The sequence below is a fragment of the Epargyreus clarus genome, unplaced genomic scaffold (assembly GCF_041222505.1).
Source record: "Epargyreus clarus isolate Ecla_fem2 unplaced genomic scaffold, WU_Ecla_fem_2.2 ptg000007l, whole genome shotgun sequence".
NCBI classification, from domain to species: domain Eukaryota; kingdom Metazoa; phylum Arthropoda; class Insecta; order Lepidoptera; family Hesperiidae; genus Epargyreus; species Epargyreus clarus.
The window spans coordinates 250748-276647 of NW_027332215.1; the positions used below are offsets into that span (position 1 = coordinate 250748).

The 25900-nt window shown below is 36.8% G+C and overlaps 2 protein-coding genes across 3 annotated transcripts in view; one reads left to right on the forward strand and one right to left on the reverse strand.

Moving 5' to 3' along the window:
• Positions 1-17650, reverse strand: part of LOC140743186 (tetratricopeptide repeat protein 39B) — an 86723-nt gene extending 69073 nt beyond the window's left edge. Inside the window, exons 1-2 of one of the 2 annotated variants that reach the window (XM_073074239.1) lie at positions 17542-17650; positions 17379-17462 (exon numbers count right to left, since the gene is read on the reverse strand). In XM_073074239.1, the coding sequence (XP_072930340.1) occupies positions 17379-17381 (3 nt within the window). In that variant the 5' untranslated portion in view covers positions 17382-17462; positions 17542-17650. The other variant, XM_073074241.1, reaches the window with a different exon arrangement.
• A 7032-nt stretch (positions 17651-24682) lies between these two features.
• Positions 24683-25900, forward strand: part of LOC140743187 (uncharacterized) — a 109010-nt gene continuing 107792 nt past the window's right edge. Inside the window, exon 1 of the mRNA XM_073074243.1 lies at positions 24683-25006. Coding sequence (XP_072930344.1) covers positions 24857-25006 — 150 coding nt within the window. The 5' untranslated portion in view covers positions 24683-24856. The remainder of the gene's footprint in view (positions 25007-25900) is intronic.

Sequence of the window (25900 nt, forward strand, 5' to 3'; positions counted from 1 at the left end):
TCAGGCGTCAGCCAGGGCAGTAACTTAGGGCCCCTCCAGTTTATCATAATGATAAACGACCTGCCGGAGGTGGTCCATGAGTCTACATGTCTTCTATTTGCTGACGACTTGAAACTGGTTCGTGAAGTGAATAACCTGACGGACCAAGCTGGGCTACAGCGCGACATTAATCGAGTAGTTGAGTGGAGCCACGTAAACAAGTTGTATTTTAATGTAGACAAATGTTTCGTGCTATCGTTCAGCCGAGCTCGTACCCCACTCCAATATTCATACCACATGGGCGGCGAGCAGCTCCAGCGCGTAAAGAAGATCAAAGATCTTGGTGTACATTTTACGGCAGACCTTAACTTTCGAGATCATATAGCCGAAGTATGCAAAAAATCATACCGAAATCTGGGCTTCATATTAAGGCAGGCAAATAGTTTTACGAATATTAGTGCCTTGCGTGCCTTATATGAAGCTCTGGTGAAGAGTCATTTGGAGTGTAACTCGGTTATATGGTCTCCGAGTGAGGCTAAGTACAAGACAATGTTGGAACGTATCCAAAATAAATTTGCCCGGTTTCTCTTCTTAAAGTTACACGGTGTTTATCCCAGCTATCCTTTATTGTATCCTACGTTGTTCGTTCTCGGCATGGTAGGATTCAATAAACTGGAAGTGAGGAGAGAAATCTCGCTCACAAAGTACATATTCCAAGTACTGCGGGGTGAACTTGACAACCCAGTTATATTGAATGAACTGAAGTTGTGTGTGCCGGATAGAAGTGTGGAGCGCCGGCGACGTCCGCGTCTTCTGGCGTTGCCACACGCACGCACCAACCTGATGCGCGACGCACCCTTAACACGAGCATTGCGCACACTTAACACTATAGCAGAACATATCGACTTGTTCTGTTGCACACTTGGAGAGTTCACGAGGGTAGCCTTCCATGTAGTTGAAAATTATTAATTAGTTTACTTGTATATATTATGTATATTGTATATTTTATGTAATTTGGACGTCAATTATTGTTATTTTTAAGCTACACTAACGCATTAGGATTTTTTTCCTGTAATGTTAGATGTAAGTTGTGAATAAATAAATAAATAAATAAATAAATAAATAAAAGTTTAACATTGTAAAATCCATTTTTTTTTAAAAGATGTGTGTTATGGAGTTTCTTTCGCCGCTTCTTCTCCATAACTAACACCTTGTGAAGTGGTGGTAGTTTGACATTCAAAAAGTGCTCTGTAAAGAACCTATTTTGAATAAAAAAAATTGATTTGGTTTGATTGAATGGTCAACATTGTTTTTGTCACATAAAGTTAGTGGTGATATTTTTATGTTGGCAACTCTCAAACTCAAACAAATATTACTTCCCGCCAATCACGTCCAGTTATAGTGTGACAGTGTGACAGCTAGACACAGACAGACAAACACTTTTCTAACCACAAAACGCGTTTTTATAAGATAAACTTTATTTCGCAACTGTATAACTACTGTATTTAACTAATTTACATCCTCCTGGGTTCCACATATATGTTGCGTAACGTGTATGAGGCTTTTATTAAGTTGGGCCAAACAAGAACCTTGACATTTGCCATTCGCTATACCAATGACTTGGAAAGAGTCAAAATATCATATAAGCTATTGTTATATTTGTTTAACACAGACAAAAGGTACACAGTATCCAGTATCCAAACTTATTGTCAGCTTTCCGACCCTTTCCGCACAGTGCTGTCCGCACAGTCAGGATTCTGCCACTAGTGCGGACTTTGCTCTCAGTCAACAGAGTAAGGTATCTCAACATAGTTACTCAAATTATGAATGGTCAAGTTCAAACGAGCCTCATTTATTGACACAAAGTGATTTAAATGATTTAGTGCGTGATTTCAATCTATCAAAAAATAGGTTGAACTTTTGGGGTCTTGATTAAATGACTGGAATTTAACTTTGAAAAGCTTTGGTAAATTTGTACACATTTTAAAATAATTGCACTTTTGCTTGGACTACAGCAAGGTTACACAACGTTTTTCTGTTGTTTGCGAATGGGACAGTAGAGACAAAAAGAGTCACTACATAAAGAAAGTGTGGCCTATGCGTGAATTACTTACTCCAGGCCATAAAAATGTTAAAAATGAACCTTTCCACGGAGGTTTCCGAGGAGAGCCAGGTGGTATGCTCTGAGGTGCTGGCGTGATCGACGATTGGAACCACGTAATATACGCCAACAGGTGGTCGATGCTATCGTACCGAACTTTCGAGCTTAATCGATCGCCCATCGGCGCCTTTCTTCGATCGCCCATTGGCGCAGTGTCCCTGTAGTTCCGGGACTAGAATAGGGCTACGGTATTCCTTGCCTGTCATAAGAGGTGACTAAAAGGAGGCTTCCGTGGTAGTGGTAGGCGGCAAGAGTGGGAACTCGAACCACCCGGCCAGCGACCCTGGGAAGAACGGCGGTATGTGTGGCCGCATGCCGTTATACACACCACAGAATGTGGCGAGCTTATGCTCACCTGGGAGGAGCCCGATGGGGCAACGCGCTTAGAGGACTTCGGTTTCGTTCCGCCGTAACTGCTGGATTCAGACGGCTCAAGACCGGTCGGAGTGGCGCAGATTAGGGGAGGTCGAAGTCCAGCAGTGGACTTTTAAAGGCTGATAAATAGATAGATAGATAGACCCATGTAAATATAATTGTAGTAGGAAATTAAAAATGTTAATTTTAGGGACCAATAAAAAAAATGTAATATTAGAATACCTTTCATTACTTTATCTTAGCCATAGTCAAGAATTTACTACATATAGGTAATATATAATTCAGCACCATCCATATTTTGTTACTATCTCGTATCACAAACAAATTTGAGTCAGATTTAAAATAAGTAATGGATTGTAGATAATAATAAATAATAGCACTATTAATACGTCACTTCCTAATGTGAATTTATATACCGAATCTCATACCTTGAAGTGAAAAGATAACGGAGTTATGATAGGGGAAAAACATTTCGCTCACAATATACTGCCATGCTATTAACTCAATTGGTGGAACCCTCTCCACGCGAGTAAATAAGTCCATTTGTCCGGTTTTATTATTTAATTTGTTTACAGTACCCAAGTCGTGTCCCTGAACACCAGTTTTTTTGTGATTTAAACGGAAAAAGAGCATGTCCACTTGTCCAAGCTGACCGCCTGATAATGGTCGCTGCTACCCATGTGTCGATCACAAGTGATCACGATACACTCGCCTCCTAAACGCGTTACGTACTCGCACTACAGCTAGCAGTAGCACTTGTAGCACACACGAGATGTTGCTACATGGTAGGCATGCGGCATCAGACACATAGGGGTCATCATCATCATCATCAACCCATTACTGTCCCACTGCTGGGCACGGGTCTCCTCTCATAATGAGAAGGATTAGGCCATAGTCCACCGCGCTGGCCAAGTGCGTATTGGTGGACTTCACATACCTTTGAGATTTTTTTTTTTTTATAAATCTCTAAGGTATGCAGGTTTCCTCACGATGTTTTCCTTTACCGTTTAGCAAGTGATAATTAATTTCTAATACGCACATAACTTCGAAAAATTAGAGGTGCGTGCCTGGGATTTGAACCTCGGACCCCTCGATCGAGAGGCTGAGTTTCTTAACCACTAGGCTATCACTGCTACACATAGGGGTACGTAGCCACAAAACGTTACAGTCCATTTCATTTATATGCAAAATCTACATATTTATTTCGAAAATAGGTTAAGTTAATCACCTGAGTTGATACGATCTTCAAGCTGGATTTTTATTTGCGCTTACCGTTCCGAAGATAAACTTCTGTTAGGTAACGAAACTTTGATCATATTATCTGTTCGATAACTTGGATTATTACATTTCCTCAGGGCCCTAAAAAAGATCGACAGGTCACGCGGACGAACCTCGCTGACGTTCGCCAGCTATATTTTTTATATACAACTAGCTGACCCAGCAAATGTTGCCATATAAATAAAAAAATGGTAAGGGTGAATAACCCTTATCACTTAGGGGTATGAAAAATAGATAGTAGCCGATTCTCAGATCTACTGAATATGCATATAAAATTTGAATATGTTGGAGAATTAATAAAGAACAACATTTTTGATGTACATTACCGACGGTACCGACCTGGTGCGGACATATGCAATTTAGCCCAGATAGGATTAGATATTCTTACGTGAAGTCGACCACAGATGCGCCGCTACCCCTGAGGACTAAGCTGAAACGCCTCGGAAAAGTATGTCCCTTACCACACCCTTCAAACCAGATACAGCAGCGCTTGACACTACTGTTAATAGGCAGAAATACGTGTGGCGGTGGTGTCGCCGAAGTTGAAACACAAAGGGTTCTCTATCACCCTTAAAATATATTTACTTTAAACCCTTAAAATTTGAATCGCCTATCTAATACGGTTCAATTTATAAAGCGAACAACGACGGAAAATGACGGTTTCGTGTATGACAACCCCCATTTGTTTTTAAGATATTTTTGTTTTTAGTATTTGTTGTTGTTACAGTGGCCACCGTTATACACACTGTAAACATTTTAAGCGTCTATCTGTTACGGCTCAAGACTCCTGTGACAGACAGACAGATGGACAGACAGCGGAGGTTTCATAATAGGGTTAGTTTTTACACTCTGGGTACGGTGTTTTAAACAATCAAACATAATAAATTTGTACCTGAAGATTATAAAATATCTGACGATTACAATATATCATGTATCGCACATAGTACTAAGGCGCGATAACGTGCGAAAAGTAATTTTACGTATATTTAAGATTAATTCAATATTTACCGTTCTCGTATCTAAATCTTTTACTCGAACAATTAATATCGCTTACTATCTTGCCATCTTATTATGTAAGTACTTTCGTAGTGTGTAAAGTGGAGTAAAAGTATATTAAATTGTATAACAAGGAGTATTGAGAGATCATGTGCGGCGTTACCAAAATGTTATTAGGGTTTACAAGAGGCATACGGTGCTTTTTCAATAGAGATGTTCGAGATAGTTAAGCTTGGGATGTGTGTCAAATCGATCAAATCTATAACTAGGGATGGCGATTCCTTCTTTCTTTCTTTAATAAGATCGATTCTTGAATCGATTAGAATCAAAGTGTGATAAATCGATTCACAAAAAAATAATATTCAGTCAAATTAAAAAAAATCGAAATTAGATTTTTTTGAAGTTAATTGAATGAAGGTCAAATAATTCGTAGCTTAGCTGTGGCCTCGCTCTCGGCTCAACTACCTCGACATATATGGTGGAAAAGCACCCTTATGCCACGGTTCGGTTGTCGTAACACAGGTAGTTAGCTTGGTCGCGGGGCGCGGCGGCGGCGGCGGCGGCGGGGAAAGCGCGCCGCCGCGGCTTTCACCGCGCGCGCAAGCTATACATGGTTCCCGACAAACACAACATCAACAGAACCTATTGTCAACATTACTTATGAGTTGTCGCATTATTTATATATTTATAAGGTGCTTGAATCGATTGGTTCTGATGGTCTCATTGACAGAGTACGATCGACAGTAACCTATTGAAACAAGTCAATTGAGATGATTCATAAGAATTGTTTTGTACTTGTTGTACGAACCTATTGAAGAATATTATCGTTACGTAATGCCTCTAGTAAAGTTAAATAAAAAAATATATAATGAGAAAACCTGTGAGGATTTTTTCCTGTTAGGGGATATATATAATATGTAGGTATCTTTGAGCGACAGTGACTAGTGTTGCAACGGATGGCAGTTTGGCCGGATACCGGATGGCCGGCCAGTCTTGTGGCCGGATGGCCGGATATCCGGCGGGACTTTGCAAGAAATAGAGGAGAAGAGCAAGTCAGCTGTATCTCAAACCTAAAAAAACCACTTAAGTTCTGATGTAAATCCTAATATTTACCAAGTGAATGGTGTAAAAGTCCGAAATAAACGATGATCTCAGATCATTTCGGGCTTTTACCCCTGTGAGTTGGTAAATATTTGCCGGCAAATCTCATTTACTGGACTTCGGACTTTTACAGTAACTTTCAACAGGAATTTTTCAAGTAGGCATTTAACTAAAGTAAGACTTTTGGTTTAACAGATTTTTTAAGTAAATTCGAAGCCGACGGATGAAAGGATTACGAGGCCTACTTTGATAAAAGTAAAACTGCCATATTAGATTTTTAAAAAACCTATTTCCCTATCCGGGAATCGAACTAGTTCTTCTTGGAAAGAAAAAAACAGCCTGTATTATTCCACCCTTAAATAATGTCGTTTGTAAGGATTCAATTTTGTGGAAATAATTATGGATGACAACTTTAAGACAAGACCTGGCCCCAGGAGTAGAACAGTAAAATGTTGATGGCTAATGTTTTAGGTTAATTGATATTATTGTGCTGCTGTATGAATCATAAAGCAGCACAATAATATAGAGAAATAAATTCTCTATAGAACTATGGAACTGGGCTAACCTAATCTGCAACAACATCTAACTCCGAGAGTCAATTGCGTAAGAAAACGTTTCCATTATTTCATTTGACGCCATTGCGCACTTGTTGTTCTTTATGGCTAATTTTTCAGTCCACAATCCACATTGCACGGAACAAGAACGTGTTGTTATAAATAAGCTTATAGTTTTTAAATGTAGTTTACTTAAGTCTTTTGTAAGTGTTCCATACCCGAAGGATGAAGCTGTGGTAAAAAGGGAACTTACTAAGTCCCCGCTGTTTCTCTGACCGTTTGTCACAGGTTTTATCTTTTTTTAATAACATTAAAACTATGTACAACCTATTGTATAAGTATAACAAAAACATTTTTGAGATATCTATAACAAGCCCTTTCATTTCAAAAATATCAACCCTCAATTCAAATTCAGTTGTTTACTTTATACCACTTTGGGTCACGGAAAAGCATATGCATACCAAAGTTTAACGCTTTGATGTAGTAGTTTCGGAGCAAATTGACTTTGACAGACGTACGGACAGACGCACAAGCGATCCTATAAAGATTCTGTTTTTTGTTTTATTTATTCTTACAAAATGCGCGCAGAACCCTAAAAATGAACGTACGCTTTATTTGTACTAAGTATTGTTTTCGTAATAGTTTTACACCATTTGTGAGTTATAAAATAAGCCCATATTGGCGTACCTACATAAATATACACACGCTTTTTTCAATAAATATCACAAAGATATAATGAAGTAGAGGCTACATCACAAAATATAATTAATGGGTAAAATGAGGTATATTTCAATGTAAACACATCTTAATTTAATGTTCTTACAGTTGGTACGCACCCTCCATATTCATCAAGCTATACATATAAGTTGTTTGAATCGAGTTTCAGTTTTTAAGTAATCACTATTCATATCACTATTTTATAATCTTAAGTAAACACATTTTTAAATAATTTTAATCCAATTCAATTGATTAAAAAAAACTGAGTGCATCGCCTGGCATTGTTTTGATATGCAAAAACTGTATTTTAAATAACCTGACACATCGTAACATGGGAACTCGGAAATAAGTAATAACAATAATATCATATTTGAAAACAATAATGGTTCTCATGATAAGAGTATGAAATCTATATATTTATTATATGTGCTGATCTTAAATTTATATTTCACATGATGTATGAAGGAAAACTTCGTCAAGAAAATGTGTGGCTGACAAGTGTGTAAAAAAAAAGTTCCCAAATGTGCGTGAATCCAATTGCATTTAGTCAGCATGGTGGACGAAGACATAGTCCTTTCTCGCTGTGAGAGGAGACCCGTGCCCAGCAGTGGGACTATAATCCCTTGATAGTGGAAAAATATTTTTATTTTGACCCCTACCTTGTTTCACACATAGGTATAGTGCGCATGATTTTTAGCGTGACTAATAAGAATATTCATACGCATATTACAAAAAACTTAGTAATTAAAATATTTATGTACTAGTTATGTTTTGCGATGCAGCAGCCAAGATACAGAAAGACCGAACTACTTATTATATATGTATTTAATTATAACTTAATGTTACATGTTTTGATTAAATCTAACCTAAATATAAACTAACCTAAAATAAGTGACTCGCTGGGGCGATGTTAGCACCCAGAGTGAGTTCCCATGTTCGTGTGGTGGCGACGTTGGTGCGGAGTCAGCGATCCCACGGCACGGCGGGCGGTGCAGAATCGGATGTCTTCCAGATAAGTTTGTTTAAGGCGAATGCCTAACTATGTTGGTTAAAGCCAATATATAACACACTTATTTATCATACAACAAATTAAAACAATATTTTATATTAGTGAGTAACTTATAATGAATGAATATACTAATTTATAATGTACAATATAATATAATCGTAGTTATAGCTTACCAATAGTGTTCAGTATTTAGAACTGGTCGAAATACTGATTATAAATAAAAGGAGTAAATTCAAAATTTAAAAGGTTGACGTTTCTGTCATAACACACATTGTACAGACAGTCAGTATTCAGATTTCGTCACGGGACGTATAATATAATTTATATTTATTACGGGGGTCCTGGGGACCTATTTGGACGTCGCGAGTGTGTGTGCATCACGGTCGATCGGTCGCCGAAGGGAGCACCGCACAGTTCTACGGTATTTATACATATATTCACCTACATTATTGTTTCTAGCGCACAAGGGTTCCAAATTATATATCGGATTAGAAACCAGCGACCTAAAACTCTACATTTTGGTCACTTCGAGTCGGGATTCGGGTTTCCGTGCTCGCAAGTATATTCTTGTGTGTTGGTGAACAGTAGTGTAGACATCGGTACACGTCCACGTCGTTTGTAAATACTTTGCCGGATTATAAGTATTTACAGCCGCTGGACAAATTAAAAAAAACTGTGTACTCTACAATTATTACGTAGGGATACACGTATTTATTTCGGTTACTATTTTATTTATGTACATCGGGTACTACAAGAAACGTCAACGGTTTTAGGCGTTCTTTCGGACTATTATTAGTGTTTCGGTCGGGCTTGTATTGAGCATTCTCCTGTTTCGGGTTGTGTCGGTTGAAGGTGGTAGAACTCTACGTGGTTCGACTCCGGCAGCACCACCGCCACATCTATTTCTGCCATTACAGCAGTGTTTGGAGCTGCTGTATTTTGGTTTGAAAAAGGTGTGGTAAGGGAGATATACTTAATCGAGGCGTTCCAACTTAGTCCTCAAGAGTAACAGCGCACGTGTGGTCATTTACACCAGGTGGAGGTGGACTGCATGGTCGTTGTTTACTCTATTATTTCGGTCGGTTTTATTTCGGTTTGGATTTTTATTATTGCGGATTATAATTTACATTCGGTAATATTTTGTGCTTTCATATTTGTCAAGTCGGTTGACATATAATTTTGTGACAGCGTTCTATCGGTTTAAATTTAATTTAATTTTTTCTTATTTCATTTTTTTGAAATGGCTCCTAAATCTAAACAAAGGTTGAATAAATTAAAATACGATTTAGCAATCCATAATTTGGATTCTATTTACGATCTTTCTCAGCGGGAACCTAAATCTGAAATAGATAAAAATAATTTTAAAATACGGTATCATGATTTGGATCGTAATTATGAAGAATTTACGTCGATGTTTTTGGAGCTGCAATCGGAATTGGACGAAGGCTCTGATGTGGATTATTCGGACGATTTTAAAAAATATAATGGAATATATTATGATATCAAGAGGAAGTTTTTGGAAATATCATCTTCGGAGACTGAACATGGTTCGGAGTTCAGGTCAATGGATGATGGTGACAAGCGGAAGCGGGTGGTTTTACCACGGATACAGATTCCTACATTTTCGGGAAAAATAGAAGAATTTGTTTCATTTATGGATTTATTTAATTCTTTGATATGTGAAGATAATGCTTTATCTGATTCGGAGAAAATGTATTACTTATTAGGTTCATTGGCTGGAGAACCAAAGGTTTTATTGCAACACTTATCTATTTCGGGAGATAATTTTTCGGTTGCTATGGATCTATTGAACAATAGATATAATAATAAAAGATTGTTAGCAGATAAACTATTTTATAATTTGTTTTATATTTCACATGTCACCAAACATTTAAATTCTATTAAATTATTTTTAAATACATTGCTAGAAAATACGAAAGCGCTAGAAAAGATGAATTTTCCGGTTGATCAGTGGACTCATTTATTGTTTTATATTAATTTTCAAAAATTAGATAATAGTCTAAAAAAAGGTTTTGAAGAACGGTTTACAGGAAAGGACTTTCCGGAATTTAAGGATTTAATAAGGTTTTTGGAAAATGAACTTAGGATTTTAGAGTCAAGTGGTGATTCACATCGGGCATATGGCACTACTAAAACTCATGCGGCATTTCAGGAAAATAGGCAGGTAGGCTGCAAATGTTGTAAAAAGGGAATACATCATCTTTCCAAATGTAATAAATTTTTATCTTTAAGGGTGGGTCTTAGGAAAGACTTTATTAAAGAAAATAAACTGTGTTTTAGATGTTTTAACTCTCATAAGATAGCGGACTGTCAATCTTCATGGGTTTGCTTTAAGTGTAAGTCACCTAAGCATCATCACCTTATTCACATGGATTTACCTCACTGCCAGACAGCATCGGGCAGTGCAAGGTCGGCGGCGACACCTACTGTGACCGGTAACAGTAGGGCACATACTTCTAATGTTGTCACGGATAGGGTGGAGGATAATCCATGTACTTCATCTGTTAGCGGGCCTAACAGGGCAAATATTACGGTTTCGAATCAAGGTGGTGCTTCGTTGACTTCTAACATGATTGAAGGTAACATGTTTAATCGTACGGTTCTTTTGTCTACGGCCATGGTGCATATTAAGGATGAACATGGTCACTATCAAGAAGCGCGTGCGTTATTGGACAACGGTAGTCAAGGCAGTTTTATTTCGGAGAGTTGTGCTAATAGATTAGGTTTAAGACGGTTTAAAACAAATGCTTCTACAGTCACGGGACTGAGTGGCATACCAGTGGATAGTGGTAGAAATGGGGTTAATTTAATGATTCGACCGCGGTTTTCACGTCGACCGTTATTGGTATCTACCGCTACTATTTTAAATAAAATAACTAATCAGTTGCCTAGTTTCAATTTACCTCAAGAGATTTGTAGTCATTACAAAGGACTATCTCTTGCGGATGAATATTTTTACCTTAGTAGGGAGGTTGATATTTTAATCGGTGCGGATTTATTAGGAGAGGTTATGCTCGGGGATATTATTAAAATAAAAAATAATTTACCTCATGCTAGGCAAACTATCTTCGGTTATGTATTGTCGGGGCCTTTTTCATACGCGGTAAAGAATGATAAAGTTGCCCAGAATATAAACGTTTGCCAAACATTCACAAACGTTAACTCGGATAATTTTGTACATAAGGTTAGGGACACTAACGACAATTCTAGTGCCATTGCGGATTGGAGACATTTTGATCATAAAATTAATCATCAACGGGATGATACACGGCGATATGCGGTAGGTTCGCCATATTTACCAGATACGTTTACGGTAAATAGTTCCTTTTCATCTGTGAGAAAACGGTTCTCTATCATGGAAAGACAACGTGCGGTAAATAAATTTCGGAAAAGGTTGTAAATTTTATTTAGCGGTTTTACGGTTTTAGATATATTTTTTAATTAATTCAATTCTTTTTATTGGTAAAGGCCAAGGATAAAGGTTTCGTTGTAGGATATTTAGTTTTATTTTGTTTTTTTGGTCAAATGGATTGACACATTTAATGGTTTCATTACCTACGGATAGGGTGAATGCCACCCGGCTATTTCACATTGCAAACGGATTTTGCTTTTCTTTATTTTAACGATTTTCTTTTATTATTGGGGTTTCGCGGTTAAGGAATCCTAAAAGCTTATGGTGTATATCTTTTGTTTTTTATTTGTTCTTGTGCAAAGGTTGTACAATGAACATTTAGTGTCAACGATTTGACGACGGAAGCTTTTCTTGTAGCATTAACTACATTTAATTTCGGTTAGGTCTTTACATGTCTTTCGGTCTGACTGTGGGACTAATGATACATATGCAAGAAGACATTTTGATGAAGAACAAGATGTTAGGTCAGCAATAACTTTGTTGAAACGGGTAATCGGTGAACTTGTTTTAACTTATGAAGAGTTTGAAACTGTATTTACCAGGAGGGAAGCAGATCTCAATACAATTGTGTGAAGTTACGGAAGATCCTCATGGTTTATCGATAAAGCCTTATTATCGGTATCGGAATTTAACTTGGCGGATTTACCAAACAATAGATTGAAGAGATGTTAATTGGCGCAAGCTCTTTATCAAAGATTTCGGAGAAGACGGAGTAGTATATATCTTAACTTGCTTCAAACTAGAAGTAAATGGACTAAACCTGGAGGATCGCTTAAAATCGGAGATTTAGTTTTATTAAAAGAAGAAAACTTGCCTTCTTTAAATCGGAAAATAGATCGGTTTTTGGAGTTACTGCCTGAGAAAGATGGTATTATTCGGATAGTTAAACTGAAAACAACATCGGTTATATTTATCCGGCCTATGGTTAAGTTTTGTGGACTGCCTTCGGAATAGGGTTGTCACAAACTTATTTGAGTTAGTTCATGTTTATTATATGTTCGGTGTAAGGTTTTATTGTTCGGATTTAGGTTGATAAAGGCTTGGCCTTTCTCGGGCGGGGGTATGTTCAGTATTTAGAACTGGTCGAAATACTGATTATAAATAAAAGGAGTAAATTCAAAATTTAAAAGGTTGACGTTTCTGTCATAACACACATTGTACAGACAGTCAGTATTCAGATTTCGTCACGGGACGTATAATATAATTTATATTTATTACGGGGGTCCTGGGGACCTATTTGGACGTCGCGAGTGTGTGTGCATCACGGTCGATCGGTCGCCGAAGGGAGCACCGCACAGTTCTACGGTATTTATACATATATTCACCTACATTATTGTTTCTAGCGCACAAGGGTTCCAAATTATATATCGGATTAGAAACCAGCGACCTAAAACTCTACAAATAGGTATTTGTACTTTTAAAACTAGCGTCAGTGTATTTTTAACGATCATAAAAAATGCACATGGTTGTAATGGTAATGTTTTTTTTGTTATCTTACATTCGCACAGGATTTGGAAACAATATTTTTTTATAATGTTGCCGATGTGTATTATTTTTTGTACCATTATTTTACTTTTGGCCTTGAATACAGATCAATTATTATCGTGGTTTGATAGATCCTTTGACATACCTAAAGTAGATTAGATTATTACGAGTGCACTACATAAAATCGAGCGCATCGCTGCAGTGGACTAGAAACTATACTATGATCAGACACCGGTTCCACTTTATAGAAAATTTTATCTATCGTCTTCATAATCATCATTCATGAACCTATTATTTTCCCACTACTGGTGTGCTAGTGGCCAGACTGTGGCCCCTTTGAGAGTGAGAATGACCATCACGCGGGCAAATGCAATTTTTTTAATTTTATGTAAACTTGAGAACTTCTTTTAAAGTACTATCAAGCATGTATGTTTCTTTACGATATTTCTGGTTACCGTTAATGGAAGTAGTCATTATTTTCTTAATGCTGTTCGCTGATTGTAAGTTATGTTTCAGTAAGTCGCAACACTGAATAGAAATAAAATAATCTTCACCGCCTCCGAAGAGCCAAGTAGCTGACCTTACAATTGACAACATAACGTGCGCAACTTTCTGAACTCATTTCACACATCTTTTTGTTGTAGTCGCCTATCGCATCACTTACACTTAGAGATATCCTTAAGTAATCTGTGATCCTGAAAAGTCCAGAATATATTTAGTACTAGAACAGTCATCAAAACGCATCTAACTAATACGAACATGTTAAAACAAAATACATATAATATGTATTGTAATGTTCTTGGTTTATATGTACACAAATTACGTGATTATGTTGAATCATATAATTGTGGGTAAAAATCCGATTTCAAGATTTAATGAGCAGTCGACAGCCAACACACTGAAATAAACGATTGTAAAAATAATAACAAACAATGCTGCACGCCTATACGAATACGAATGTGTATGTACTATCGAACACTAAGACACCTTCGACATATTCTGAATAATTTTACGGAAATTTTCTGAAGAGCGGGATTTCTCCTAGAAAATGACGGAAATCTGAAAGAGACTTCAAGTTTGCGCGAATTTTAGTTGTTAAATGCATGGCGCTCGAAGTTCAAGACCTTGTGAGCAACAGGTATGCATTCAATTATCAACTTGGTCTTTGAACGTGAAACAAAACTCCAACATAATATGTGTGCCACCCTATTATAATGCTTGCCGTAATTTGCGGCTTCGAACTCGTAATTTTAGGTGCAGCTAATATGATAATATAGGTATTTTTTACATTTAAATCAATTTAATATTTTATTTGACACGATTTTATTGAAGTTACTTGGTTAGTTTGTATGCATGTCATCATCAACATTGCAACTGAATTTTCGACAAGGTAACTCCAACCGATTGAGCTGAAACTTTGCACATACGTTTGCTTAGGATGATAATCCATTATTTGTTTTTGTATTATGAATCCAATTTAGCGAGACAGTTATTTTTATGCACCCCTCTGATATGGGTATAAAATGAAAGGTATTTCGGAGAAGAATACGAAAAGACGTTACTAAATAGTTTGTAATTAGTTTAACTTTTATAATTTTCTTCCTTTTTAGATTTTCGTACGGTGACTCTACTTTACTTCATGAATAAAGTTATTATGTTTTCAAAGCTTAGAAACCGATCAGGATTTCGCGGCAGAATATTCCACAAATTGTACTGAACGTGTTCCAGCTTTGCCTTAAACTACCTATCGAGTGGAAAGGAAGCTCAATAATTTTGGTGCAGAATAAACACTGATTTATTAACAAAAGTGATATCTGATTTACGGTCACAGGACGTCCTGAAACAAACTAATCGAAGTCATTCTATTTTTTTTTCGATTGGAATGATAGCGCTGATGATCAATGTCTGGAAAAGTTTATAAAACAACTATACAAAATTTATTGAAATTGAAGTAGAGCCTTATTTCACAAGTATATGCGAGTACAATATCGTGTCGCCTAAAGCAAATATAAGTAGGTACTTTCTCTTCGCTTTCTTTCCAATAGCTAAATAATAAAACGAGGTCAATCAAACATGTGAATCGTACTTTGATCAAATATCGAAGTACAATTTGCAATAACAGAATTTTTGATGGTTTTTTTTATATAGGAGTAGCAGACGAGCATGAAGTCCACCTGATGGTATGGTAGTGTAATCAAGATAGGATTAGATATTCCTAGCTGAGGTCGGCCACAGATACATCGCTACCTCTGAGGACTAAGCTGGAACGCATCGGAAAAGTATGTCTCCCTTGCCACACCCTTCAAACCAGAAAAGGGCAGCGCTTAACACTGCTGTTATGAGGCAGAAACAGGTATAGCGGTGGTCCGCCGGAGTCGAACCACAAAGTGTCGGCAGTGATATTTTGGTAGCCGACTGCAAAATAATGAGTACAGGAAAAGGTTTCCTTAAAATCGAGTTATAATTCCACTCCGTTTGGAAGGTAGTGGAACGAATACAGTTCGATAGGGAAGGTTCCGCCGCCACACTAACACACACTAATTTCTACGTGAAACAGTTTTCACGTTTCGTTGAAGGGTGTGAAGACCGGCTGACTTAAATATGAGGCGAGCGTCTAGATATCAGGACTGGAACGTAGCAGTGATCGGCTTTGTAGAATTGTTTATATGGTTTGCCTGGTTAGCGATGTCCATAGGCAATGACCAATTAACATGAAGTGGATTCTATGCTCGTTTGCTATAATCTGATAAAAAGTTATCTAACAAGTTTGCTTTAACTTTGTGTATACCTAATAGCAGTAGATACGACATATGGCTTATTATTTTACGCGTTTAAAGTAGAGTGGCAATATGTGTTGTACGTTGCCTAACGGAAGTCCTTTGAAGGTTAACGTAGGTAGGGGGGTAATTAATTTCTTCTAACTAGTTTCAAAAAGTAAAGATAGGTTTAATGCTCTGTTATGGCTAGTCTGATTCTAAATGTCTGGTAGAACAATCGTAAATTATTGACACCATATTACAGGTACTGTCCCACTTTGTCTCACCTGGTTTAGCCCTTGATCAGGATAGAAAGATTTCTTTCAGTGCCCTTTGATCGATATTTTCTAGCAGGATCGGGCCGGCTTTATCTTGGGAAGGATCGGGGGAACAACTTTAAATCTCGGCATGCAGCGATCGCTCCTAGTCTGTCTCCATCCCTAAATGAGCCGGCTTGCGAATCGGACAGAGAGGTACGGACTTCTGCTAAGGACAATGCTGAACGTACCTATTAGCGCGATGTTTTTCGCGAGGCTGGGTCATGAGGTGCTATATCACAATAGCTTGTGATCGTGATATCATTGCTGGAATCGTAGATATATCCCGAAATTATTTACGCTAGGTATTTGTGTATTTAAAAAGCGAAACACTTGCATGTACTGTGTTATTCAATTAGTGGTCCTGTAGGTGCTTGTTAGGTATATTCGATTGATTAGGGACGTTCATGTTTAGTCTATGTGTACATATTACACCTCTTTTCATACTGTTACTTGACCTTGACGCTTACTGGAACTTATTGCTTTTTTCTGTCAATGAGTTTTTGGTGATCCGCGGCTACACGAAGGTCTTTCGTTGTTAGTGCCACTCGGACCAGTTCTATACCATCCACCATGCGGTTGCCAACTTTGCGGAGTTGATACACCAGCGTACAATTTAAATTTTGCAAATACTAGCGGTGGTGTATTAAAGGTCGGTACGCACTTTGTGCAACTCTTACTTGTAATTACCGATTTTATCCCTGTCTCTTTACTGTGGCACATCTAGAAAGTACTCGTGGCAAGCGTGATGTATTGAGATTTTTTCTAACGCGGTGTGTATTCATTAACATCACTGCATCTTCTCTGCCGATATTCCTTGCATATATCACAACTAAAATAGTGTCCACAAAACAGGTTAACTGCGCTTCTCTATATGCGTTGTGTATCTTAGTACGAGAGGTCGGGTCGCGGGAGCGAATCTACACGGAGATCGCTTGAAACCGATGTATTGTTTTACGCATTCAATATACGAGTACTGTGACGAATCATAGATGGCCTGCTCTGTTTTTAACTTCTTATTCCTTCCTCCATAATTCAATTAACCGTTTATCGCAATATGTAGGTACATATGTTTTATTCTGTTTTTTATTGTTTATGTAGCAAATGAGTACATTTTAAACTTTGTATTCAATTTACTACGGTTACTATATTTATTTATTTGTATATATATCGAGTAATGAAGGAAAAATCTTTAAATAAGTGGTTTGTTTACTTACCATCTCTGCTCATTTTGTGGATATGTTTCTAGGTCGGGTTCGCGGTGGGCGGGACATTCCACTGCTACGTTATAAGCGAGTACACTGTATGAACATCATTGTGAATTAAAATAATTATCATCTTTGCAATGAATTCGCCTGCCAAAGTCGAATGTTTACTCACTCATTCATACTTCAATTTCACGCAGCTCAAATTACTTGCTGTCATGTCACTCATGTCAGTGCCTTGTCTTTTTGGCCACAGAGCATAGAAAAACGAGGACCACGAGTACGGATTCTTTAAATATTCATAGTGGCAACACAATTACTACGTACACTCATTCAAGCAAATAAAAATAATGTCTTAGCATCAGTCGACCTTGAGTTGAATTCTACAATAGTGATGGTTATTTATATAACAGTCGCTGTCTAAAAATAATTACGTTATTTATTTTTATGTTGGACTTACAACAATGAGGTTAATAAGGACACCAGGCAAACAAAACGAAAGTACAGTAAAATTACGAAACAAAGAAAACTAAAAATAAATGGATCTTTTAAGTATATAATTTTTATTATATTCAGGAATTTACTATGAGACGTTTCTTTTTATTTTATATAGTAGTGGTACCGCTCATGAACATCTGTAATTAACCCGAGATAAGAGGGATTCCACCTGAGGTCAGCCACAGATGCGCTGCTACCTTTGAAGATAAGTTGGAACGATTCGAGGAAGTATGCCCCCTTTAACACACCCTTCATCCGGAACACAGCAGTGCTGACTGACGCGCTGTTATTACGCAGGAATGGTGCATCCTAGTTTTTTCGTATCTTGCATCCTTAATAATTAATTATTGACTCATCAACAGTTACACTAATGCAATATTATGAATACTGAATTACTCTACTTTGTTGTACATATATTTGAAAGATTTTTTATTGACAATTCGTTTCGAAATTGTACGCATATTATTCATTGTCATATCCAATCGTTATGGTGTTCTGCAAGATGTGTTTTTATAATATAAGAGTAGCAGACGACCATCCACCTGATTGTAAGTGGCTACTGCCACATGGCCCATGGACATCTGTAATCAACCCCAGATATGATTAGCTATTCCTACTAAGCTGGAACGCCTCGGAAAGTATATCTCCCTTACCACACCCTTCAAACCGGAACACAGCAGCGCCTAACACTGCTGTTATTAGATAGAAATAGGTGTAGCGGTGGTGCCGCCGTAGTCGAACCACAGGGTTTTACCACCTTCAAATGTGTGAAGTCTACCATCTCGCATTGTCCAGCGTGAAGCATTTGCAGGGCCAGAATGAATTTTGTGGAGTTCTTCATTATTTTCTGAATTAAAAGGAATAGTTTTTATTCTGTCAAGCCTTTCAGAAATTTATTGCACAGAAATAAAATTATTTCATGAAGTCCACCTGATGGTATGGTAGTGTAATCAAGATAGGATTAGATATTCCTAGCTGAGGTCGACCACAGATGCATCGCTACCCCTGAGGACTAAGCTGGAACGCATCGGAAAAGTATGTCTCCCTTGCCACACCCTTCAAACCAGAAAAGGGCAGCGCTTAACACTGCTGTTATGAGGCAGAAACAGGTATGGCGGTGGTCCGCCGGAGTCGAACCACAAAGTGTCGGCAGTGATATTTTGGTAGCCGACTGCAAAATAATGAGTACAGGAAAAGGTTTCCTTAAAATCGAGTTATAATTCCACTCCGTTTGGAAAGTAGTGGAACGAATACAGTTCGATAGGGAAGGTTCCGCCGCAACACTAACACACACTAATTTCTACGTGAAACAGTTTTCACGTTTCGGTGAAGGGTGTGAAGACCGGCTGACTTAAATATGAGGCGAGCGTCTAGATATCAGGACTGGAACGTAGCAGTGATCGGCTTTGTAGAATTGTTTATATGGTTTGCCTGGTTAGCGATGTCCATAGACAATGACTAATTAACATGAAGTGGATTCTATGCTCGTTTGCTATAATCTGATAAAAAGTTATCTAACAAGTTTGCTTTAACTTTGTGTATGCCTAATAGCAGTAGATACGACATATGGCTTATTATTTTACGCGTTTAAAGTAGAGTGGCAATATGTGTTGTACGTTGCCTAACGGAAGTCCTTTGAAGGTTAACGTAGGTAGGGGGGTAATTAATTTCTGACCTATTATTACTAACCTATCATTACTTTCCAGAGTTTCAAAAAGTAAAGATAGGTTTAATGCTCTGTTATGGCTAGTCTGATTCTAAATGTCTGCTAGAACAATCGTAAATGATTGACACCATATTACAGGTACTGTCCCACTTTGTCTCACCTGGTTTAGCCCTTGATCAGGATAGAAAGATTTCTTTCAGTGCCCTTTGATCGATATTTTCTAGCAGGATCGGGCCGGCTTTATCTTGGGAAGGATCGGGGGAACAACTTTTAATTTCGGCATGCAGCGATCGTTCCTAGTCTGTCTCCATCCCTAAATGAGCCGGCTTGCGAATCGGACAGAGAGGTACGGACTTCTGCTAAGGACAATGCTGAACGTATTAGTGCGATGTTTTTCGCGAGGCTGGGTCATGAGGTGCTATATCACAATAGCTTGTGATCGTGATATCATTGCTGCAATCGTAGATATATCCCGAAATTATTTACGCTAGGTATTTGTGTATTTAAAAAGCGAAACACTTGCATGTACTGTGTTATTCAATTAGTGGTCCTGTAGGTGCTTGTTACGTATATTCGATTGATTAGGGACGTTCATGTTTAGTCTATGTGTAAATATTACACCTCTTTTCATACTGTTACTTGACCTTGACGCTTACTGGAACTTATTGCTTCTTTCTGTCAATGAGTTTTTGGTGATCCGCGGCTACACGAAGGTCTTTCGTTGTTAGTGCCACTCGGACCAGTTCTGTACCATCCACCATGCGGTTGCCAACTTTGCGGAGTTGATACACCAGCGTACAATTTAAATTTTGCAAATACTAGCGGTGGTGTATTAAAGGTCGGTACGCACTTTGGGCAACTCATACTTGTAATTACCGATTTTATCCTTGTCTCTTTACTGTGGCGCATCTAGAAAGTACTCGTGGCAAGCGTGATGTATTGAGATTTTTTCTAACGCGGTGTGTATTCATTAACATCACTGCATCTTCTCTGCCGATATTCCTTGCATATATCACAACTAAAATAGTGTCCACAAAACAGGTTAACTGCGCTTCTCTATATGCGTTGTGTATCTTAGTACGAGAGGTCGGGTCGCGGGAGCGAATCTACACGGAGATCGCTTGAAACCGATGTATTGTTTTACGCATTCAATATATGAGTACTGTGACGAATCATAGATGGCCTGCTCTGTTTTTAACTTCTTATTCCTTCCTCCATAATTCAATTAACCGTTTATCGCAATATGTCGGTACATATATGTTTTATTCTGTTTTTTATTGTTTATGTAGCAAATGAGTACATTTTAAACTTTGTATTCAATTTACTACGGTTACTATATTTATTTATTTGTATATATATCGAGTAATGAGGGAAAAATCTTTAAATAAGTGGTTTGTTTACTTACCATCTCTGCTCATTTTGTGGATATGTTTCTAGGTCGGGTTCGCGGTGGGCGGGACATTCCACTGCTACGTTATAAGCGAGTACACTGTATGAACATCATTGTGAATTAAAATAATTATCATCTTTGCAATGAATTCGCCTGCCAAAGTCGAATGTTTACTCACTCATTCATACTTCAATTTCACGCAGCTCAAATTACTTGCTGTCATGTCACTCATGTCAGTGCCTTGTCTTTTTGGCCACAGAGCATAGAAAAACGAGGACCACGAGTACGGATTCTTTAAATATTCATAGTGGCAACACAATTACTACGTACACTCATTCAAGCAAATAAAAATAATGTCTTAGCATCAGTCGACCTTGAGTTGAATTCTACAATAGTGATGGTTATTTATATAACAGTCGCTGTCTAAAAATAATTACGTTATTTATTTTTATGTTGGACTTACAACAATGAGGTTAATAAGGACACCAGGCAAACAAAACGAAAGTACAGTAAAATTACGAAACAAAGAAAACTAAAAATAAATGGATCTTTTAAGTATATAATTTTTATTATATTCAGGAATTTACTATGAGACGTTTCTTTTTATTTTATATAGTAGTGGTACCGCTCATGAACATCTGTAATTAACCCGAGATAAGAGGGATTCCACCTGAGGTCAGCCACAGATGCGCTGCTACCTTTGAAGATAAGTTGGAACGATTCGAGGAAGTATGCCCCCTTTAACACACCCTTCATCCGGAACACAGCAGTGCTGACTGACGCGCTGTTATTACGCAGGAATGGTGCATCCTAGTTTTTTCGTATCTTGCATCCTTAATAATTAATTATTGACTCATCAACAGTTACACTAATGCAATATTATGAATACTGAATTACTCTACTTTGTTGTACATATATTTGAAAGATTTTTTATTGACAATTCGTTTCGAAATTGTACGCATATTATTCATTGTCATATCCAATCGTTATGGTGTTCTGCAAGATGTGTTTTTATAATATAAGAGTAGCAGACGACCATCCACCTGATTGTAAGTGGCTACTGCCACATGGCCCATGGACATCTGTAATCAACCCCAGATATGATTAGCTATTCCTACTAAGCTGGAACGCCTCGGAAAGTATATCTCCCTTACCACACCCTTCAAACCGGAACACAGCAGCGCCTAACACTGCTGTTATTAGATAGAAATAGGTGTAGCGGTGGTGCCGCCGTAGTCGAACCACAGGGTTTTACCACCTTCAAATGTGTGAAGTCTACCATCTCGCATTGTCCAGCGTGAAGCATTTGCAGGGCCAGAATGAATTTTGTGGAGTTCTTCATTATTTTCTGAATTAAAAGGAATAGTTTTTATTCTGTCAAGCCTTTCAGAAATTTATTGCACAGAAATAAAATTATTTCAATGAACATTGTATTAAGTAGGTATTATTTTATCGGTCAAATTGGAAAATTACGTTAGAGAAAACAACTTATGACTCTTTGAAATTTGGATATTATTTTTTCCTATTGGGGAGCCCAGGGGTAATTGTCACCTTTGCCTTCACCCGAAATCGCATCGGGTTGATAATGTTGCAAAGTTATGCGTTATTATAATTTGAGATTTAGTATATAATTATAGAATCATCTTTCTCCTGTAAGTCAAACTTCTGTGCGTGTGGCGGGTTTCTGAAACAGCTATGTTCTATTGTTGGCTTCATGAAAAGTTTTGCTATTTTGCTACCTAAAATGTTTTTCATTTAATTAAACGGGATTAAACTTAACTTGACTTTAAAATTAGAACTTATATTATCTGTCAATAGAATAAATAATTTTGGACATTATTATTAAACAATCTTATTGAATATCAATAGATGTAATTGTGGACATTTTCCACTTCTTAGGCAGTTTTGACAATCTAGTCGCCACTGGCGCCTCTGCCATGATGCATAGAAAGTTTTGTCTGACACTATACATATTTCTTAGAGTTATTGTGCAAAAACACTACTATAAACACATTACATGGTGTTTTTCTCTGCTTCAAAATATGCGAAAATACGTAAATGTGGTGTAAGATTATAGGAAACAGATAAAGTATCTGCAAAATCGCATTAACATTTGCATTTACTGTAAATAAAACAATTATTTTAAAGAATTTAATTGTATATCTACTTCCTCATCAAATACTATCATTTGAAATACACAAAATGCATCAAAATCAAAATTTCTGAATTGGTCTATGCATAAAAACTTGCTTATCCATTTTTGGTAAACAGTTTGTGCTTTGACAAAACTACTTTCAATCATTGTTCTTAATTATTCCTAATAATATGTACCTACTATATAGACAAATAGCACTAGGTAATAAAAAACACTGCAGGAATCTAAATAAAAACATATTTCTCCCAAACATTATGAATATCGACGCCGATAAACATCGTAACACGCTGTGTGTCGTCATGTAATGCGTTTTGCGAATTCGAATTTCGCTCTCACAATTTACGATTTTTGATAAAGTTTTAATCCATTTAATACGAAATAAATAAAAAATAATTGTTTTAATGTAATTTCAGGACCATAAGGTACCTACCGAGGAAAAAAATAACAAGAAAATCTAAAAATCTAAATAACATGCGTATTCCCTATTGTGTTGTCCCTTCTGCTAGGTGGTAAGTGATGATGCATTACGATTTTATCTAGCTTCAGTTCTTACATTCCCTATGGGGTTTTTTCACCGGTTGATATAAGTTAAAGTACTATTTAAGTTATTGGAGATCAAACTAAAAAAAAAATGTATATGCCACTGACCTTCAATAACCATACAATGAATAGCCTAGCTGTTTACTAAATGTTGACACTTGACGTTCAAATAGCTTCATTTAAGGAAAATTAAAAAATGGATTGCTTTACTTATATTTATTCATTTTATTCTTTCTTACAAATATTTTGTTCGAAATATACACCGTGTCGATATAAATCAAAGAGTACCTGATATAAATGTAGCATATAACGCCATCTATTGGAAATTCTGTAAACCTCTTTTATATTCAACTTATTTTTATTTTTAGTATTTCATGTTACAGCGGCGGCTAACGATATATTATATACATTGTAAACAATTCAAGGGTCTATATATTACGCTTTAAGAGCTGAAATACCTTTAAATTGAATTGAGGTGCCGCATTCCACGCCCATCTAATTCTAAAGCGCACAGTTGTAGGTACATAATGATTGATAAAATTTATTATTACAAACTTATGGTTAGTTCCGTAAGTTGGGGACTACAAGATTGACTGTTTTCCAAAATCGCCACACGTACAGAAAATACTGTCGAAGCATATTATACTAGCGCCATCTTGGATGGCTTTTGGCCTTTTATTTATTGGTGAAGAAACAGATGGCATTAGTACTAATTTCTTTTCGATTACGTTCCATTTCTTGCATTAATCCTAAAATAATATTATTATTTTACTGTTTTTACAACAATATTACAAAAATATCTTAAATTTCATTTATCTACAGTAAAACTATAACATTATTTTGTATAGATACATGTGTTTTTTATAATATAATGATTAAGTAAATAAAACATTAGTTAGTCACCTAGGCTTCAATGCCTACAATTACTTAAATTGACGAAGCTACACAAAAACAGTTAAAGAGTAATTTTGTATCGATTAAAATAAAAATATAACTGCACAGACTAATGTCATACATTTACGGTCCTTTATTTCTCTACAAGAAATTCTATATAATCTGTAATCTGCATGATTTTTTGTTGTTTGTTGTTGACTTCTTACTATTGTTGCTAATGTCGTGACAATTGATATTTCTATTTTCTCTGAACTACCTACATGTTTTACAAGGCATTTACAGGGCTTTACAATTAGTTTTCATTCGTGCTATGGGTTTTAGTTTAATTTTAAATTAAGAAATCTGAAATGAGTTCGATACTGCATAAATCTGAGATAAAAATCGAGGAAGTATGTCGAACGTGTTTGTCGAAGGAAATCGAATTGCATTCGGTATTCGAGGTGTGCCGGGGCGCCGCCACCCTCGACCACGTTATTTCGACTATCACTGGTATAAAGGTAAGCTATTTAGCGATATGTTTTACTAATCTATGATATGTATTAATAAGTAACGTTAATATTTTCCAAGTGTTACAATCATTCGTGGTTTAATTGCGGAGGCACCACTGCTACAGCGACTTTGGTCTACTGATACTATCTGTGTTAATTATAAAATAAAGTTCATGGGCGGTAGTGCCGTTTCCGTCAGATGGACTGCATGCTCATTGCAAACTTTATAATATTAAAACGGAAACAGTGATTTGCAGCTGCACTGCAATTAGTTAACCCTCTCATTGTTGATTTCTGTAAACCATAAACCATTTGTAGCCAGGCTTACGCTGTGTGCACTTTGTTTATCATTTTCTTTGTTTAAGGGAGAGTACTCTTTATTCTTTTTAATCTATTTAATCTCAATGTTTGGTAAACCTGTTGGTACTTTATAGTATCAGTAAATGTGTGTGCAATCCTAAAATTAGGAATATTACTTGCATTCTATCGTAACTGCATTGCTATCCTGTAAGATTATTGTGTATCTTTTAAGTAAGTCTGACTTACAGACACTTCACATCCTGTTCATGTAAAATAAATTGCAGTAAAAATCGTAATATCTTTAAATAAATTTTAATTCTGCTCTCTGCCAAATAATTTAAATGACTATTTATTATATTGCTGCAATGCTGGTACAATATTACTGCAATGCTGGTACAATATACACAAAGCAACTACTTGCAATGCAAATATCATTTACAATTGATCTGCTGAGCATATTTCACCAATCAATTTTAATGTATGATGATGGAGAAAGGTGCAGGTTACATGTCTCACCTATATGGATGTTGTTGAATTACTTCTATGTGTATTATGTTGTCAAATTGATCTTATGTCTTCTTACAATGATTAATAACTGTGATC